The sequence below is a fragment of the Phoenix dactylifera genome, chromosome 16, assembly GCF_009389715.1.
Source record: "Phoenix dactylifera cultivar Barhee BC4 chromosome 16, palm_55x_up_171113_PBpolish2nd_filt_p, whole genome shotgun sequence".
NCBI lineage: Eukaryota > Viridiplantae > Streptophyta > Magnoliopsida > Arecales > Arecaceae > Phoenix > Phoenix dactylifera.
Window position 1 is genome coordinate 8,627,921 of NC_052407.1, and position 21,943 is coordinate 8,649,863.

Here is a 21,943-nt window from a genome sequence, read left to right on the forward strand (position 1 = left end):
GGTTTGCCCAAAGATGGAGGAGTATATTCTCTATGTTCTCGTTGAGTGTCCGCGTGCCACACAGATCTGGGGGTGCGCCTCGCGGCGGAGATGGATGTCGATCGAGGATTTTCTATGTTTCCTGAAGGCTTCCTCACGGGGGCCCGGCCTTGTGAAGCGGGGGATTAGTGCTGCCTACCTGATCTATCATTGTTGACTAAATAGGAATGCCCAAATCTTTAAGGCTGTAGTGCGTACCCGAGGATGGTGGCGGACAAAACTCTACTGCATGTGATGGAGGTTATCGGCATTCCTAAGGTCTTGTCGCTTGGGATGGCTAGGATAATCTGGGGTACCTATTCTGCTCTCGTAGCAACCAGGACGATGCTTATTTCTTGGTACCCCCATCCCCTGACGTTCTTAAAGTAAACTTTGACGGTAGTGTTGGCGAATGAGGGAGTAGTAGAGGTGTAGGATTTGTCATTAGAGACCACGACGCCAAACTGGTGGCGACAAAAGAATATCGGGTTTTCAACGCGTCCATCGACAGTGCCGAGCTCAGAGCTGCATGCAAAGGCATCACCTATGCGAGGCATATGTTGGGTGCGGATCGCATTCTCCTCAAGGAGGACGAGGCCACGGTGATCGAGTGGGTTCGGGGTCGAAGGTGCGCTGCTGGTGGAAGGCCACTGTTCCACAATATTTGCAGACTCTTAGGAGAGTGTTGCTCTTATCAGGCACACATGTTTACAGGAAGGCAAATGGTGCTACTGACTGGGTTGCCTCATTTACGGCGCATCACTCCAAAGGCTTCATCTGGGATAACTATGCGTCCGTGCCCCAGCCCTTGTGTAGTTTTCTTTTTACATATTTTATTGGCCACACTTATACCCGTCCGGTGTGAGCCGCTGTTGTACCAAAAAAAAATAATGCCATAGTCATTAAAAATAGGACTAGAACTATTCGTTAGCCGTTGCTATCGTACCTACTTCATCAGGTCTAAAATTATGCAATAACAAGGTACCTTGTCCCTAGTGAATTCTAACATAAGAATGAATCTACCATTATGTATTAAGTGTTAACTTAATCAGCACTAGTTATTTGGAAGACTAGCATGCGCTGACTTAATTGGTATATATCAAGGTCAACTACATGTTGTTGGCAAAGTTTGTACTACACCATTTAGACAACACTTGTGGGGGGTCCCTTGGTCATATTAAGAATGAGGCAAGTCATAATTCTTTGGATTCTTTTTAAAACTTTTGCTGGGATTGTTTAACACTTTAAAAAAATTGATGACAACCAGCATTATCGTGTGCTCGTGAAAGAAATGATGCCATAGTGATTAAAAACCAGACAATAACTATGCATCAACAGCTACTATAATACCTACTTCATAATGATAAGGTCATTCTAATGTTATACAATAACAAGGCACACTGTCCTCAATGTGTTCTAATATAAGAATGTATCTACTACCACTATCTATTAAGTATTAACAAAGTCGGCACTCATTCTACTTGTTGGCGATTGGTATTACACCTATCAGTCAAACTCATGGAGGGTCCTTGGCCATATTAAGAACGAAGCAAGTTTAGTTCTTGGGTTATGTTTAGAACTTTAGCTGGGATTGTCTAAATTTTTTATAAAGAATCATAGTCATTGTTTTGAGCAGGCTCAATCAATGACTAGAAATGGCCAAAAGAACAGCTAGCTCCTTTCCCTATCTACAAGGGCAGAAGACTGTGGAAGTCCACCCAGCCCAACCCTGTCTTGGTTTCGGATAACCAATGCAAAGCCAAGGGCCGAGAAACCTTTCCAGGGAGTGTATTTGCGTAAATCTAGCTTGAGTAGTAGAAGTGTGAACTGGAGAGGAGAAGAAGGCTCCCAGAAAATCTATTTACCTCCTGACTTGCAAGATTCACGGAGCCCCAAGAATTGGTCATGGTTTACGTTGCTCGCACCCGCAGTGCACAGCACAAGGCCGTGGATCGTTAGCTTCTTTCGCAGATTAAAAACTTCTTGCTATTCCGCACCGGAGAATTAGTGTAATTTGCATGCGATACACGAGGTGGTGGAGTGATGAGCTACTAGGCCAAGTTGTCAGCATTTCACAGGATTTTATAAGTGCCTCAGTCTAATGGTCCATGACTTCACCTTAAAAAAAAAAAAAATCAAAGGTATTAATTGAATTTCTTAAGTCTATATAAATATCTAAATCTAAATATACATTTTATTTAAATTCAATCATAAATACTACAAATTCAATCAAAAATACTATTTCATAACAAATGTGAGACTAAACATACATCCTCACAACTTCTCGCATCTAGAGCATTATCCTTATTCACATGTATCATCAAAATAGTGCACAAGTGAGAAGATGTAATACACCCTCTTAGTGGGTGTTTAAAACTTTATGCTATACACCATGCCTTGATAATTAAAGGCATGCGCCTAATCGACTTTCCATAAGATTATGATTGTGTGTAGGGTTTGATGTAGGTTGGGCTAAAAATTTATTTATCTAAATTTAATTTATTTATTAAATAGATTAAAAGTTTAAATATAAATCTGACCTACGTAATTCGATTTGCTTCATATAACTCATTTATTAAATAGATTAAAAAGATTTTTAATAAATTAAATGAATTTGAACAGATTAGACAGATTAAGTGGCTGGAGTTAAATTGATTAGGTTAAACAAAATTTAAATAAGTTAAATAGATTTTAAATAAGTTAAAAAGCCAACAAAAAGCCTCTGTGTGTGTGTGTGTGTGTGTGTGTGTGTGTGTGTGTGTGTGTGTGTGTGTGAGAGAGAGAGAGAGAGAGAGAGAGAGAGAGAGAGAGAGATTGAAGGGCCTTTTGGTGACTTTAATGTTGAAAAAGGAAAAAGGAAGGAAGTAATTCTAGTTATGTATTAATTAATCTCATGCACACCTGGCAGGTATTTGAGAAGGATGGAAAGAGAGGAGGGAAGATCCCCATATTCCTCACCACTGTTCCCCATAAAAAAATAATTGCTTAACAATACCAGATAAATGAATATCGTATCAATATTCGAAAAGCTCATAAATAACATGCACAAAAGTTCTCATTATCATCTTTTCAAAGAAACATATATATATATATATATATATATATATATATATATATATATATATATATATATATATTTCAAAGGTAATCGGTTGTTTAACAACAGTTTCTTATGTCATGTCATTCGTTTTTCATTAACTTGATTTTCAAGTTTCTCATTAATTAACTTCTAGCTTGGGATAAACCAAAATTATGACTCAGTCCAAGACTGATACTATATCACATTATAGTCTGTGGTGGCTATCCAACCTATGTTATAGCTCATGGGGCTCTCCGGTCCACATTATAGCCCATAGGGGCTCTCCGGCCCACATTACAGCCCGTGGAAATTTTCATGCATAAGCTTGTGGAGGTTTTCCATGTGTCAACCTATGAGCGCTATGACGAGGTTAGTCTAAAGTCTAAACTATATCTTATCTGTCTGATTTACCTGATACTCTTGTCAAATCAATTATCACATATACAATAAATTTCTCTCAACTTTAAAGTATTTTTGTTCATATAATCATGTTCTCAATATCTGATATGTATAATAACCACATAAATATATTTGTATTGAAAATTATATAACAGTATATCGTCACATGCCAAACCGATACAAATCTTACGATGCAAACCAGCGATACAAACTAATAAACACACACATATATATATATATGGTGATTCAAGTACAGAAATTTTTACCTCTACTGAAGACTGATTAACATAATGATCACTGATCCGCTTCAGGGTTTACCAGCTAGGGTGCAGAGTACCCCGATTAGAACCTTCTTGAGCAAATGACTCTTATTTTACAAAATCAAACTCGAATATTAAGAAAAAGAGTCAAACGGTGGACTAGTAACCTAGACCGTCTATCGGCGTCCACTAGAGGTCTATCACCAGGTTCTCCGAGTCCCTGTTACCACCTACTCGGGTAAACTAGAGAGAGACACTAAGAGAGAAAAAAGAAGGAAGAGAGAAACTAGAGAGAAGAGAGAGAAAACTCTCTTCTTCTCCTCTTCTCTTCTTCCTGAAATAGGGGAGACACATTCCTCTCCCCCTCCCTCTCAACCGCTCCAGGAGAACTCCATGGATGGCAACCACTGTAGCCCCTCCTCCCAGCGGTGACGGCAACCCTACAATGATGATCCTTGCTGGCGGTGGTGGCCGGCAAAAGCAAGAAAAAGAGAGAAAAAATTGAAAAAATTGAAAAAGAAATCCTCCTAATCTCGTCCAAGATAGTGGATGATTTCTCTCTGATCATCTCGGCCAATACCTGCACGGACATAGGTGACCAAACTGAATCGAAGCTCGGCTTATTCGGCGGCCCGTGGCGGCGCTAATCATGGAGGAGACTAAAATAGGGCACCCCAGTTTCGGTCGAATTTTCGGCAATTTGCTAGCCCAAAAGACCATGAACAACGGCTAGAAGTTCGAGAAAGAAAGAGACAAAGGCGAAGAACTCTGACCTTGGTCCAGCGAGGCGATCCAACAGCTTCTCCGACGAGGATCCAAGGCAAAGAAATACGGAAAAGAGCTCGAAATTATAATGATTTTTCTCCTAATCTTTGATGGATCTCAAAGGAGGAGGATGAGATCTTAAATAGGCGAGATCCGGTCTTCAAATTGCCTTGAAATTCCTGGTTTTCTAGCTTGATTGCGATCAAGATCAAGAAGGAAGAAGACTCCAAGCTGGAGTCTTCCTCCCCACTTCCCTCACATGCAGCGTATGTGAGGTGTTGGGCTGGCCCACAAGCCCACGAGCTGGGCTAGCCATGTTCGGGCTGGCCCTGGCCACTCCGGGCTGGCCCATGAGCCCTGGGTTATTACAAGTTATGCATAGGAAAAGTGAGCTAGGCAAGTTTTTTAAGCACAACAACTTTGTTGAGTCAATGAATTGATGGTATATAAAACCAATGTTTCAAAAACGTGAATGAGCCACACTGCAGGTCAGCATGTTGTAGGATCTGAAATTTGTTATTTCTTTTTTAAACTTTCTATTCCCATTATGTATAATACCTGCCTTGCAATCAAAAATTTTGCTTATATGAACTTGTGCTTGACTTGTTGCTGCCTCTTTCCAGTGGTTCTGTAATAGGGACTTAACAATTTTGATGTTGTTCCTCTAGAAATTGGCATGTCCACAAGTCTTGCCAGAATGAGGATGGCAACAGAAGAGTCAACAAGGAAAAGGAATGCTGCAACTGTGAAAATCAGTCCATGGATATTGGCAAGACTGAATGCAGAAGAGGTTTCAAAAGCAGCTGCAGGGGCAAGGAAGAAGTCTAAAATCCTGCAGCCCATTGGAAGACAAGAGGTACCACTGGGGCAAGAAAACGATAGTAGCTTTGTCAGTAGCAGCGAATGGATGGTTTTGAGGACTGACAACCGTAGAAGGGCTAACAAGAGAGGGAGGATGCCCATTGACATCCCTGTAGAACCCCTTGCAAAAATAACTTCCAGTGCTACTAAGAGTGACTGCAGTAACCTGGCTCCAGAGACATCCGGCCAGGAATGCTTTCCAGACAAGCCAAGCCATGTTGTCTACTAGGATGGTTGCATCTTCTCCAGATAGCAGTTTGGGCTCACCCAACTCCATCCATTCCACGTCTCTTCCTCTGGAGCCAAAGATGCACAGGGCCCGAAATCCTTCTCCACATTTGCTGCTATCCAAAAGGGAATTCAGGTCTCAATATCAACTACCAAGTGATTGGTATGAAGCATTAGGTGGTGAAGACTGATCAGATTCCATCCAGAATTGTACATAGATCTGTCAATTTGAGTAACCTGATCTTCAACTCAGGTCAGGGTGACATTGTAGATGAATTAAAAGTACCATCCTTGTCAGGCCTGCAATCTGAAAAGGAACACTTTGATCAAATATTTTGGCTGAGGTTTGTATGTTTTCATTGCATTAGGAGTGAAGATCATGGCGTTGCTTTCAAGTCAGTGTTCTATTCTGCCTGAAAGCAATCAATTTGGTTGGTGATTTGATCGCCATACTGTCCTGAGATTCTGAAAAGAATTGTTCTCTTTAGAGGTAATTACTTCAGTCATACGTCGAGTTATCTAGCTCAGAAGTTGTGGTCAAGACTGACAGATGGTTTGCTATGTTCAATCTTGAAATTAGCAGTTAGCTCTGTTTTACGCCTTGTTTCCTAATGTACCCCAAGAAATTATTGCATCATCTGTTGCTTTCTGTCATAAAAGGATATGAATTCATAGAAATTTTTGGTTGGCATTCCAAGCTAGATCCATGCCAGGTAGCTTTGGCATCAAGTTTGTCAGGCTTCAAGGCTGAACATGAAAAATTTGCTCCCAATTTCTTTGGCATTATTCACGCTTTCAGTTATGTCTGCAGCTATTACTGTTGCATCAGTTTCTCCTACAACAGAGTTCTATTGTAGTAGAACTCATGCTATGGGTGTTTGCAGAGATTTCTCTAAGAGGTGCCCCTTTTGTTTTGCAGCACGCCACCATTTGGTGCAGATTAGCAAAATTTTCAGCTTTTACTTTGCTGCGCATACGTAGAATGTTATTCAGTATGCTTTCATAATCAGGCAACAGGAAAAAGGTTTACAAGGAAAATGGGATGATGAGAAAAACAGGTTTTCTTGTTCACATTGCTTCTGCGATCTGTGACACCATATAAAGCTTGCTATAAAAAAAATGCTGTACTCTTCTCCTGGATTGCGAGACTATTTTGCTACAGCAGAGCAGTGTCTGTAGATTAGTGTTCAATGTGATGAATATGAGATTCTGTTGTAGCTCGGATGTGGCCTCTGAAGTTCATGAACAATTTGGAAGCAGGATCATAAATAAACTGAGAGACAGGGGATGAATTCTCAGACTTGTGGAGCACCTTTCTCTTCTGGTTCCAATTCTGTTTTGTAATAACTTTTATTCTCCAGATTTGTGTGGCACTCCAACTTGCAGCTCCTGAAGAATGCGCAGCTCATGATGATCTCAAGAATGATGACGAGGGAATGCATGTAAGTGATTGAGAAGGCCTCCCAGATAACCGACAGGCTGAATTTTGACAGATGGTATGGCCTCACAACCCTGTAGTGAAACAAAGCTTCGATAGCAGCCATCCCCAGATTGGGAGGCAAGGCCAGGGTTAATGCAGTCATGACCCTGCCTCTGATGAGCATGCATGCCTTGAGGACTGGGAGGCAGCCGCTGCTATTCTCCATTGCCGACACTATAATTGCCAGGTTGCAGATTACTGTTGCATTGGCGACGATCACCGAATAGAGAACAGCAGCAGCTGCAGAGAGGAAGAGGAGGGAATTGCTCGAGGAGAAGCCAATGACATCCACAGCATTGAAGACAAGGAATAAGAGGGAAAATATGGTGGCATTGGCTGAGAGGATGACAAGAGAGTTGAAGAGATGAGTCGGTAGGAGCGAGCGATAGAGGTGGAGGAAAGAAGAGAATGGAGGAGGAGCATGACTGCGGCTGGGGAATTCACGAATGACTTCAATGATGGATGCTTTGGCTAGGAGTAGGAAGGTGACGGTGAAGGGGAGTGTGAGGGTGAAGGAGAAGATAGTTTGAGAGATCTTGAGTCGGACAAGAGAAAAGAATTGGGTTGCAGGAAAGCCCGCAGCTTGGAACAATGATTCGAGGCGAGAAGAGATGCTCGGCAGGATGACAGAGGAAGAGGTGACGAGTGCTTGGGAGAGAAGAAGGGAAGCCGAGACCGGGAAGACGAAAAGGGTGGCGATGGAGGCGAAGGAGTGGTAGCTCTGGAAGAAGGCATGAATGGATCTTCTTATGATATGTGTGGCCATGCCCATGGTGGTGGGATTGTCTTTGGAAATGGCGAGGGGAATGGAAGTGGGGTGGTATAAGAATGGGACGAAAGGCTTTGATCTTTCCCCACTCTTTTGGTTCTTTAATTTTGGACAAAGGTTGGACCACCACCTTAGGTCCAGGGTTGGTGTTTTAGAAGAATGAAGGACCACCTACTAAACTAACAGCTCCATAGCTGGGTGAATTAGGCATGGTCTTTACCACCAAATGTTTTAGAACACACCCTCACTTGTTTGACCTCCCTCCAATATATTTGCTTGTCCCAAAGCAACCTATGGTGATGAGACACTGGTGGTTGTCCTTGATCTGCAACCTATGAGATTGGTACTACTGTTGTTATTGCTATTATTATTATTTTAACTACCCTGTGATTGGCAGTGGACCCAAAGTGAAGTCCCTTCTAATGGTTGAACATTGAAGCTGTGAAACAGGACATCAGCCATAGCTGCAGAAGGTTACATGGCAGGAAATTTAACCAAATAAATGGGTTTGGCCCCCTAGCGGTGCATTATATCTCAAGTGGATATGTTTCAAGGTTAGTTATACCTACTAATAAATTGAGGGTGGTTGTTGGCTTTACTTACCAAAAAAAACCTGTTGGCTTTAAATTACTTCAAGTTTAAGACCATAGTTATCGAAAAAGTTCTCAACTCCCATTCCTGGTTAATTTTCTTCAGCCATATTGAAATTATGTTTTCAAAATATCAGAGAAGCATGAATAAGATGAATAGGTCAAAGGTGGTGTATGGAGCATTTCCACCAGTTGCTGATGCGTCGCATGCACGAAAGCTTTTGATGGGTAAGAAAATTTGCAGTTGGGTTACGTTAGGTATGTCGTCGTAATACTGCAACCGATATCAACAACCTATTGTTCATGTCATATGATTTTGTCAACTTTGATGGTAAGGTAGCACTGGCTTATCATAAAGATCTATTTGTTGATAGATAATTGGTTCCAATATGCAAGTAGTCTCTTAAGACCAAAATTATTATTCCACATGTTGCCGTAGAGCGAGACATGCCAAACTGGAATTGAATTATAGGAAAAGGGATAGGAGGGTAGAAATGATGGAGACATCGTGGGGTTGGGGCACCTAATTTGAGGTAGAACTTGCTCTGAATTTTGGAAATATAAGGCCCTTGTATAAATTTTATTGACTGAATTCTCTGTCCTCATTAAATCATCTTCTATCGTATGAGATTCCATGTTGAAATATGTTTTTCCAACATTAACTTATGATATTTATGAATAATATAACCTTTGTATTATTTTTATTTTTATAATGTAGTTCATATTATTTTATTCCAAGAATTTCTCATGTTACCATAACCACTACCATCCCGCTTTATTCCAACTATTAGGGTCAGCTTTATAATTCCTCAATCATCGGATATCTATTAAATAATTTTTTAAAAAAATTAATAGATAAATATTTTTAAAAATTTTAATAAATAATTTTAATCGTTAAACCCTAAAGGACAGGAATAATTTTGTGAAATTATTATTTTGTACTGTGAGGAAAAGGATTTCTTACAATTGGGTTTTCTTCAGCCAGATCCACCAACTAGGTTAGGGTGACAAGGATGACTACCTTTGGAATAATAATCCATGAATCTATCATTATTATTGTTTACATTGCAAGCAAAGTTGACTGATGGGGCCCATTTTCATTCTCAGAGCACTGACAAGAACAGTGTATTATTAAACATACAACTGTTTTATCCAACAAAAAAAACAAAAAAGGTTTTTGGCTCTCATCACTCATCAACGATTGATCTCGAGATGCTTATTGGTCCACATAAGATGATATCTCGGTTCACTGAAGATCTGAAGAAGAATTCAGTGTAGCAAAGCTCTCATATGGGCTACTTCTTATAGGAGAATACAATTATGGCCATGGTATGAATTCAGCTCATACACCACTCTTTCTTTTTTCTTTTTTGTCTCCTCCTGATAATTGGAAGCTATGGTGTTAAGAAAGCAATGTGGAGAGCCTTTGGTAAGAGGTCACATCGTTTGGTATGGAAATTGGTATCTTAAGGTTTCTAAAGTTTGGCTCCTTATGGCCATGTCTAATTTAGCAAGACTGGCACCGGCACTGTCTTTCTCATGATTGTCCTTCCACTCTGCCTTCCCATGCAACCCAGAGAAACAAAGAACAAGAAGTAGAACAAGAAGCTAGAAATTATAATAGACTATAGTCACATTAGTCTCCACAAAATCTTCGAATTCATTCTATATTTTTTTTGAAATATTCTCCTCAATTGGGTGTCACATAGCATCAACCATGCACCTTTCTCGTTTGCGCTTGGGCCCAGCATTGGTGGTTGCAGTCACCACAAAATTGTTCAATAAGCTTATCCATCAGTTATCTTTTATTAGTTGGATAACTGGGCAAATTAATCCTCAAAACTGCTCAACTTTGACAATTTTCATGGATCATGTATTCTTCATCAACTCTTAATGGAAAAAAAAAAAGTTCCATAAGTTTACACTAGTATGATGATATGTCAAAAATACATCTTTAACATATTCTTAATGCACATCAATTTTTCATTTTTTTCTCGTGAACTTTGGAGAAATTCTTTTTTTTTTTTTTTTGCTTTTTAATCTAATCCATGGTGCCTAGCATGATTGAATTTTTCCAAAATTTCAAACACAGAGTATAGCATGCTCATAAAAGAAGCTTAGGATTCGACGTCTCATATTATGGAACCTATCATGCACAAGCAAGTTTGGAAGAATCCTCTGGATCAAGTCCATTTTATCAAGTTAAGCTTCTGGGATCTAGTTGTTATAATTTAAGCAGGCGAGGCAGTATTTTGACAATGTTCCAAATTTCTCAAGTCTTTTAATTTTCTGAAGTTCAGTGATCTACCTTTCAGGCCTTCACTGTGGCTTCAAACTAAATTTAAGCCACCAAGCTTTAATTGTCCATACTTTTAGCTGAGATTTTCTTTTCTTCTCTCTTTTTTTTTTGTTTGAAATGCCTTTACCTGATATCAGAACAAAGTGATGTCACGTAGATATGGGTGGCCCGGCTTACACCTCCTTAACATTTATCAGAACATATTACAGATCCAACATATAGTGTATTAATGGATTGGAGGGGACAAAAAGATTCTCTCAAACTGTTTATAGAATAGAGACAAATCACCAATACTTGTAAGATATATTCTGCTGTACGAATCGCATAAGGGCACAGTTTCTACCCCTGAAGATTGTCATCACAGTAGGCCAGAAACAGAAACGGATACGTAAGCTTCAAGGGGATCTATTAAAATTGCTCCCCGTTGCAGTTCTGGAGAGTCTTACCGAAGAAAGTTTCCAAGCTAACAAAAAAAAAAGAGAGAGAGAAAGAAAGAAAGCACTATCCATATAAGCGAAAAAAATAGTCCACAGGATCTATAGACTCTAAAAGAATGATTAAAGAGATGACAATGACATCACAAAAACGATAAGCATTTTTGGGGTGCATCTCCTCACAAAATTGATGCACTATGATCTTCACAACTTTTAATGGAAGAGTCCATGCTTGTTGTTCCTGCTAAGGTAAAGATCTTAGCCATGGGCATACCTTCAAATGTTCACCCTAGCACTTGAAGAAAACAAACTAGAGGACGGGGGAAATTGATCGTAACTGCTCTAAACAAAGAACATTACATAAAAATCTGTTTTCTGAATTTTATGATTATCGAGAATTTAAGATCCTTGCGCATGTTATTATAATAGAATCATTCGACATAACAAATGATTTCCATGACAACACTGTCCATGGAATAGTATTTTGGGAAAAAACAAAAACTAATGAAAAAAGAGAGTGAATTATTGCAAGAAAGTTAGAAGGGAATGGTTTCATCCCTAAAATTATCATAAGTAAGAGACTCGTACAGTTGAAGTTCATTCTAGAGGTCAAGTTGCAATGAACTGTCTCGCCATGCATTATTTACTTTCCTGCTTGCAGACTTTATTTTTTTTGATACAACGGCGCCTCACACAACACGAGCATGAGCACAGCCAACAAAATCAAAAAGAAGAAGCTGGTGAAGAGAGTAAAGAACGTCCGTTTAGTTCTCCAAATGGAACCCTCCAAGATAATATACCGTAAAAAAGGCCATCCAATCAGCCGTACTGTTCGCCTTCCGATAAACATGGTGGCCCGAAAGGAGCACTTACATACTACTTTTACCATTGCCTGATTGTTAGCAAGCAAGTAATGGATCAATCACTTTTGAAGTGGAAGTATAAATGTCATCACCTGAACAATTCTGTTACCTTCGTTTTGTATGCCTTGGATGTAAAGGATTTCAAATTGGACAAATTTTCCAATCTTTTCCTGTTATCAAGCTCCTATTTCATTTGTCAAGGCTAGTCTTCAAAGGCTAAACACTTGGTTTACATCTTTTATCTTGACAGACTTGATTAAATACAGGTGCATCATCAATTCCAAAAAAGAAAGAAATAAATATGAGTAAAATCTACATTTGAGAATTTATCTCCTCTAATTTACATTGTTCGTACTTTTTCTTAGCTTTTTTTTTTTCTCTTGGTCCTTTTCATAGGCCAATGAACACAAAGTTGGTGCCGTGAACCAGAAGGAAGGCTTATAGAGGGCTTTTACTCAGACAGTGCATGAGATTTTGTGGATTTACTGCTGCAAGACAAGTGGACAATGATCAGTTTTTAGATCATTTATGGTTCCAAATTACTCAATCAGAAGAGCAGGCAGACAGGAGTTCCAGAAAATTTTCAATTCTATCCAAAAGTTCCTCCTTCAAGTAAGAGAATGAACTATGGCGAAGGCTAGCTACCAGGTTTTGGTTAATTTATAACTTCAGAAAATTCAATTTTCATATGCTGAATTTTTTGTTTTCTATTGTTTATAGTAGGTGTATGGTTCCAGCCAAATATATATGTCACTCAATTTTAACATACTTAAATGATTTATTGTTTTTCCATTAACTTTGACTGTTTTATAACCAAAAGATTTGGTGGATCATCCATTAACAGGTCATATATGCTGACTTCATTGTTAACCAATAGGTGATAACTTTTTAAATCCTAAGAATTTGGATATCTACCGTGCTAAAAAAAGAAAGAAAGAAATTTTGTTTCCTTTGAATGCCTTTGACTTCAGATCTGTTTTATCAGGTGATATGATTATTTCAAGTTGATCATATTAGCATTTTGAAAACCTAATTATCAGTCCTTTTTAAGCAAAGTGGTTAGAAACATATATTTGTCATATGAGTAATCTGAAAAGGTGACAAATTTATTCAGAACATTCACAATTTAGACCAGAATCTTGATTTTGGTAAGAAACTTAATTAAACCACTGGCTATATGGGTTGAACAATAATCTTAACTGTCCTAGAGTCTATCATCCTTTTTAATTTCCTTTTTTGTTTTCTTTTTTTCTTGTGTGTGTTTGTGTGTGTGTCTGTGTGTTAGAGAGAGAGAGAGAGAGAGAGAGAGAGTGGGGTGAGGCCTAACCCCTATCATTAAGATTATTAAATGAAACCCTGTTCCTTTATTTGTTAAACTCTCATTGCATTCGCAGCTTGCACAAGACAAGAATACATGGCAGATTAAGCAAGTATTCACTCTTCTTTTACATTGGTTCGAGCTCTACCAAAGTTCAATAGAGGATGTTTTACCCCCAAAAAAAAAACAATAGGGCATGAAAGAGTGTCAAGACTAGCAGAGTATTTTCTCCCTTTGTCTGCAAACTGCAAGATGGGCCTCTTTCCAAAAGAGACTAGGGATCTATTTAGCATTCTTTTATTATTTTTTATGTTAAAAATAAAATCACAAAAACTAGGATAAAAAATATGATTGGTGCTAAGATTTTTATTTTATTTTTGAAAGTTATTTCTCTTCTTTATAGAAAAATAAAAGTAAAAAACTCTTATTTTTTACTACTTTCAACAAAAAGAAACTCATTATTTTACCATCATCACTAGCAACACCTATATTGTTGCCTTCATCTTCACCACTACCATCTGTTGCCAGCATCTCCACCACCACTATTATTGCTACTACTATTGCTGTTGTCATTTCTATCACTACTATCGTTGCCAAAGCTATTGTCTTCACTATCACTAATGCAACTGCCGTAGCTGCCACCACAACCATTGCTATCGCCATTGTCACCACCTCCGCTACACTGCCATTGCCACTACAGTCTCTGCTACACCACCACATCATCATTGCTGCCATCATAAAAATGAAAGCTCATGAGAAGTGCTCAGCACATACTAAGAATGTGCTAACTTCCAAGCTAAGCATGATTTTCAATATAGTAAAAGCAACTTTTAGATTCCACTAGACATATGGGTTCGCATAAGTTTTAGTGTTACCAAAGAAATCAAACCTCCTTAAAAAAGTGCGCGCACACACATATATACATATACATATATATATACACCCACACACACACATATATATATATATATACATATATATATACACACATATACATTAGATATATGCACATATGTATATACACATATACATATCCATATATACACATATATACATATGCATATATACATATACATATACATATACACATATACATATACGCATATATATATACACACATATACACATACATATATACATACATATATACATATACACATGTGGGCACACGCGCTGTTTGTCCGTGTGGGCGCGCGTGCAGTGTCTGTCCGTGTGGGCGCACAAGCGCCCCTCGTACACCTCCTCCCCCTCCTTCCCCTTTTGCTTAGATTAGCTTTCCTTCCGACCATAATAATGATAGCTACCTCCTTGGCCCCGTTTTCCACCATTTTGGTGCCTTCCCAAGCATCTTCATCCTTCCCGTGACCCTCCCACCAAACTCGCCTAATTTCTAACCTCACCTCCCTTGTTTTTTTACTGAAATCTAAGATGTCGTCCTTCTCTTAAGGCCTATCTCAACTTCAAACTGCTGCCGCCTCTCCTTCCCCTCATGGCCTTCCATATATCATCAAGCTGACCTCGATTTTTAGCACTGTAAATATTTTGGCCATCATATTAAAGAAATATCTTGTCAGATATGTGGTGGGGTAATATAGTCTCGGAGAAGCTAAATATGGATGCACTGCAAAAAAACAAAACAAAAAAAAAAAACTACCTTTTCTTGCAAAATCAATCATGACATGGATTTTTTTTTTTAAACAAACCCACTTTTGTTCATAATAAAAAAAGTCACATTTGAAAATTTGTCTAAAAACAATTTAGATCATAACAATTAACAAGCAGAAGGCTTGTTAATCCCAACTTCAAATTCTAGAAGAATGAAATAGCGGTTTTCTCAATTTCTCCTCCCCATTATCTCACATTCAGACCCTTGCTGCCTACTGTAGAACTAATTAACTAAAAGCCTGATCGGTAATTGGATATGTGCTGGGTCAAAAATTTATTAATTAAAATATAAGCTATTTATTAACTTTAGTTTACATAAAGGCTGCAAATGGGTCGGGTTGACCCAAGACCCGACCTGACCTGCTTAGATCTAACCAGATCCATTTTGAATGATTCATGGGCCGGGTTGGGTCCTAAAATTGGACTCATTCCATTTTTCGAATCGGATCTGGATTTATTGAATTTAGTCTCGATCCGACCCGATAATTTTGAGTTTTCAATCTTGTGACTCGCCCCGACCCGATCCGACTCAAATATGTAAAATTATTTAGGCCCGCAAGGCGCAAATAAGTTCTGAAGCTATAGATGGGTTGATCCGAATCGAACTTGACTTGAACCCGAATTAAACCTAATTTTTTTGGGTTGGATCCAAATTATACATGAACCCGATCCGATTCAAATAACCCTATGGGTCAAAAATTGTAGGGATAGATCTTAGCCGATCTTCTATTGGATTGGATTTGGGTCCAAAATTAGAATTCGAACAAAAAAAATGGATTAGGGCGGGTTCACTTATGACCCGACCTGATCTAACCCATTTGCACTACGTGTAAAAATGCTTTGAAAGATGTCACCAGATGCGCGAAGATGAAGCCCAGCATGTTCGCCTTCTGGGCTGAATGTTCTCCCACTAAAAATCTATATCTAGATCTGATTATTTTATTAAACGGATAACTCAATTCAACTTATAAGTTAAATGGGTAAAGCATTGCGGGTTATCGAGTTGGGTCCGGTAGCTACTGGTGCTACGGAGTGCCGGCCAATTGCACGAGAAGTTCCTCTGGTCCGCGATGGAAGACACGCGGGTCGCCTCTCGTCCCGTCTTGCTACGGGCGCCGCTTAGCATTACCCACATATCGTTGCTGTTTATGCTGCGTCGCCGTCGAGACGAGAACGAGGGAAGAGGTGAGGAGCGATGGTGATCTGGGTCGTGTTGTTAACCTTGTCCTCGACTCTGCTTGCACTAAAACTCGCATCCCTCTCCTCGGCGGTGGTCTCGGGGCGGCGGCGGAGGCGAAGGGCGGTGGGGTTATTCCATCCTTACACCAACGACGGCGGCGGCGGGGAGCGGGTGCTCTGGTGCGCCGTGCGGGCCGTCCACGAGGTCAATCCCGATCTCGACTGCGCCGTGTACACTGGCGACGATGCCTCGCCGCCCGGGCCCTCGATCGCTTCGGTGTCAAGCTCCTTCGCCCACCTCTGGTACCTGTCCAAAGATCGCTTCTTTGGCTTAAAAATTGAATCTTGTTCGCTTTCGTTTTGATTTCTAGTGACTTAATTTTGATGGGATTTGTGTTTTCTTCGATAGTCAGTCTATAAGTTTTCGCAATTTGCTTTAGATCAAGAAGTTATACATTCAGGTGTGGTATTTTGAAAGTTGGGTCTGATATTCGAGTCTTCATAGATTAAAGGTTTTAGAGAGTTTTTAATATGGCCAAGTTGGGAAGAACAAATTACTTGTTTTAGTTTGATTATACTACTTTCAATGGCTGCATCTATTTCAGCTAGTCTGGATTACCTGCATTCTACTTGATGAACATGGCGATGAGTGTTGCAATTTTTTGATGCAAGCAAAGAATATGTATTCATACCACCATTGTACTGCTCTAGGGAAAACTTCAAGATTGGAACTTTGATGAAGAGACAACACACATGCTTGTTGAGTTTGTAGTTCTTGGTTTGTTTCAAGCATCTGAATGGTTCTTATGCTTACTGTCATTCCTAGTTTGTTCACTTGTCTAGAAGGAAGTGGATTGGTCAATGGACCTATCCACACTTCACTATGATTGGATAGAGTCTTGGTTCGGCTTATCTTTCATGAGAGGCTCTATTTAAATTTACACCACATTATTATTTTGACACAAGTAGTTATGCTTTTACTTACCCACTTGCTCGGGTATTTGGGTGCAAAGTTATTTGCTATACTCATTATCCAACTATAAGCTCAGACATGGTTTCTCATGTTCGCCAACATAGTTCAATGTACAATAATGATGTTCTGATTGCCAAAAGGTATGCCTTACAAATGCGAAATATATTGACTTGCTGCTGAAATTAGTTATTTTGATCTTGAAGTTATGTACTGTTGGACTTTTTTCTAACTCCCGGAACATCTTAACAGTTTGTCTGCAACTTTATTAGTACACATGTGACAAATATGTGCTTTGCATTTGAAAGCACTACCTATCATTTCTATTAAATCTAAGGAGCCAAGTTGCAAAAGCAAGACTATGAGCATAATAACTATTTTAGTGCATCAAACAAATATGAGAACTACAGTGGATTTAAGTGCAAGGAAGGGGAATCAGTCATCCCAGAAATTGATAACAATAGGTAACATATGGAGAGTTCTTGCATAAATCATAATTGAAGCCTGCTGAGTTTGTAATGATTTAAGCAGAAGAGAGCTTTGACAAGTCTGACAGAAGACTCCTCTAACTAAATGCATGGTATTCTAATGAGATCAGTTTTTGTCTATTATGAGCCCTAGTTTTGTAGGACAATAGGAAGGAAACTCTCATGCAATGTTCTCAAAGATGGCCACATTGCTGCCTAGACAGCCTACTTAGGTAGGGTTGCCTAGATACGTGTCTCAACATTTTACATCATGTGATGCAGGATAGAACAAGCTTTGATACCAAATTGACACAGGAAAGAAGAAGGAGGAGAGAAGAGAAGAAGAAGAGGAGGCAAAAGAAGGAGGAGAAGGAGACAAAGGGAGAGGGCAACTCAATATTCTATATTTTGAAATCTCAATAATGTAAGCTGTATTCTTAATTAACATAGCAATGAGTTTATATAGACAACTCAAAACCCTAATAAGAGTATGCTTAAAATAAAATACTGGATTCCTCATAAAATTCTAGTCCTAGACTCCACATAAAAATAAAATTCTTTAATTCCCAAATAAAATAAAATATTCTATTTTCTGTATTTGCTCTTTACAGAAGTGTGCTTGGATTCTTTTATTAGACAGTTCTCCATCAAGAAAGCAAGATATAATTACAGTACTTAACATCAGTATGGTTACATGGGTTTCTAGTTTGCTTCTTTTCTCATGTAGAACACTTGTTGCAAACTCTTCATCATGTTGGCAAGAGAGGCTTTTATTCATGATTTTTATGAGTAGAGAGTTGATAGGATGGTATGGTGCCTGATCCTTGGGATAAACACTACTCATTTTTACAGATTAGAAGCTAGGTGCCTTGCGAAACCCTATCCACTTCAGATCACTGTCATTTCTGGTGAAAACAAGAGATGTTGGAGATGGGAGTCTGACTAGCTTTTCTTAATATGTCGATTATGGTTTCCTCATTGTCAGAGACTCAGAGAGAAACAACATGGGATTTTGAACTGGAAACCTGAAAGGAACTTGGAAAGTCCAAAGCTTCTATTGATGGGAATGTTTGGAGAATTTCCTTACTTTCTAGGATGTGGAATTAACAGATGACAGGAAATGTATTTTCTGTGCTTAAATGATGAAAGCATCCAAAATTTTCATGTACTGTGACATGACTTGATGAGCGAGAGTGATTTGTTGTATCTTGGAAGGGGCAGATAAACTTGTCAACTTTAGGAAAAACTAGAATGGTATCACAACTGAACAGAAGGAAAAAGTTGTGAATATTTTTCAGATCTTTAGAAGTTCAATGTTTAGCTCAAGGATGGACATGTTAATTTTTGGGAGAAGTTGCTGCATTTCAGTTTAGTGATTTTCGTTGGATGGTTCTGTTTTCTATTGCTTGTGCAGGCATGATATCGTCTTTCACCGTGATGAGGTTGAAAGGAAATAGGAGAGTCCTCTTGAATCTACTTGGGTTTTGAAATTTAAAGTATTCTTGGTAGTGTGTTGATGATATGTTTTTATTTATTTATTTTTCAGTTTTTATTCATACGTTTGCCCACAATCAATCAAAGATTTGAACCTGCTCAAATTAATTATCATAATCATAACTATCCAGATTGATCCCAACTATTTGGGCAGGTTTACTAGTCCTCATTCGCCATGAATTTGTATTTAGGTCTATCTTTGTTGTTATTTCAAGCTGCTCATATCCTTTTTAATAACTCAGTCCATGTTTCGTAAATCAATATCGTGTGGAAATCCCTTCACTAAAGCAAAAAATTTGTAATGAATGATTTGCAAATCAGAATGGTAATTGTTTTATCTGGTTATATTATTTGAATTTCACATTATTTTTTCGGACAACTTTTATCAATTCATTTGTTTTAGTGGTGTTATTAAGCATACAATTGACAGGAAGAAGTTTTTTGGTTGATCATGCTGTTGGTGTGGGCTTACCCTTGTCTTTATTAGGCTGTGATAAATCTTCTCCTCCCATTTCCTTGCAAATTTTTTGAAGGAATACTTGAGATGTTCTGTATTGTTGCTTCCAACATTTTCTCCTCCTTTTCTTTCTTTCTGTCTTGAATTCTTGAAATGTATTTTGTACCAGGATGTGCTCTCTTGTGTTGTTGTTTGGGTTTGACAAGCAAAGCATGCTATTCGATCATCGTACCCTTTTATAAACGAGGGAACCTATTAATTATATGTCCACCGCTATAAGATTGTCCGGTAAAGACATGAAAAAATTACCCACAAATGGTGTTGAAATGGCGAGTGAAGCGTCGGAAATAGCCAATGCGCTCAGATCCTCGAATTGCATGGAACCGACTACCATTACCTTTTTGATAACAAAGCCTTTGACCGATTATCCCAAAATGAGTTATTCATATCGCTGGCTGCCCACCTCTTTTGACCCCCCCTCCCCTATATGCCACACGTTTAATAAGATTACACTATACAGATGTTTGATCACACCAATTCTCGAAGAAATGATTCATCAGAGAAGTTAGTATTGTCTTTTAGGAAGGTCAATATCAGCACGTCTTTATGTTCCATTAATTTTCACCATTGATATATATGAAAAGGGCACATACAACTTTCCCTTCTTCTACATCTTTTAAAAAAGATAAATATTAATGATAAAACTGTTCTTGGGTTAGGAAGGTCAATATCAGCACGTCTTTATGTTCCATTAATTTTCACCATTGATATATATGAAAAGGGCACATACAACTTTCCCTTCTTCTACATCTTTTAAAAAAGATAAATATTAATGATAAAACTGTTCTTGGGTTCAAATCAGGTGGTAATATTTCCACCACAATTCTTTTTTGAAAAAACTGTTATAGGTTCTCTGGAACATTGGGTTGCTGAAAGAAACAAGTCCTATCACTTGTAATATTTCCGGTTCTTATGCCTGTATGCTTAAACAGGGAGTTGGTACAGCTTCTGGGAGGTGCTGTAGCAGGGCTTCATGCTTTGATAGATGAACATTTTGGCATAAGTGTAGTGGAGTACATGGCTGCCGGTGCTGTTCCAATTGGTGAGTGTGCGACGATGTAGTCATTTGAGACAACCATTTGACCATTTCATAGAAACACTAAATTCTTTGCGATGCCTGATGACCCTATTTTCATGTCAGCCCATAATTCAGCTTGGCCAAAAATGGATATTGTTCTGGAAGAAGATGGACATCAAACAGGCTTTCTAGCTTCAGACAGAAGAGTACGCAGATGCTATCCTCAAGATCTTAAAAATGCCAGACTGAGAGGCTTGCAATCGCAGCAGCGGCAAGAAAGCATGCTCAGAGGTTTTCGGAGCAAAAATTCTATGAAGATTTTAAGACTGCAATTTGCCCAATCATCTGTGGGTCCAGTGCTCCTTTGTGACATGATGGAGTTGATCACTTATCATCTGTTCCTTTTTCCTGAGAGGTATTGGTGCAAATGGCTTTCCGAGCACAGGCACAATGTAACTGCTTGGCACTGCTCATATGTGGACTATTTTCATCCATACTTCCAACCGAGGCATGGAAAGAAGCATGCAGAGAGTGTGCAGCTCCTCTTGAATCTTCTTGCAACAAATTTTTTGATACATCTATTCATGTAAGGGATAAGAAAATATCTATGCATTATACATCATTGTTACCTTGACTCGCTCATTATCAGTCCAAAATGGAACTATATTGTGTTTTCTGAATGTTCTTGACCATGGAAGCTCTACTAGCCATGCAAGAAATGAGTTGCCAGTTCATATATAGTAAGGCTACACTTGAAGACTCAATTACGTAGGTTGATTAGTTGTGAGATGACTGGATGTTAATCGATTCAGATAACCTTACAGCACCTAAGACTTCACTGAATTAATGAAAAGCACAAAGAAAGAAAAGAAGTAAATAAAATTTGTTTAATACTAATCTCTAAATCTTTCAGAAAGCAATTTAATAAAAGCTATGTAATGGGGAAAGACTCCAACTGACATCAAGACATCTAATGGCCTAGAGTCCCAAAAAATCTGAAAAGGAAGGCTCAAATCAAAAACTACTTTTCATAGCTACCTTTACGAAAAATCTAAATAAGTATAGCAAGAAAAATTCAACTACGGGATCAAAAAGTTGCTTTTGAAGCGGTCGTTCCAAATTTTCAGTAGAAAACTGTGGTTTTGAGCCATTTGGCTTGTCTTCAGTTTTGCCTTTCATTAGTTCTTCTTCTTTCTTCTTTTATTTTTCTTTTAATTCTTATATGTTTTCTTTCTTCCATTGATGAACAATTGAAGATGTTCTTCAGATG

General features: G+C 38.6%; 1 protein-coding gene and 1 pseudogene across 1 annotated transcript; one reads left to right on the top strand and one right to left on the bottom strand.

Moving 5' to 3' along the window:
- Window positions 1-6,905: 6,905 nt before the first annotated feature.
- On the bottom strand, window positions 6,906-7,856 carry LOC103700923. The gene has a single exon (XM_008782821.1). The coding sequence runs from the start codon at window positions 7,854-7,856 to the stop codon at window positions 6,906-6,908; it is 951 nt and encodes a 316-aa protein (XP_008781043.1).
- Window positions 7,857-16,043: 8,187 nt separating this feature from the next.
- Window positions 16,044-21,349, top strand: LOC103700853 (annotated as a pseudogene).
- Window positions 21,350-21,943: the final 594 nt, after the last annotated feature.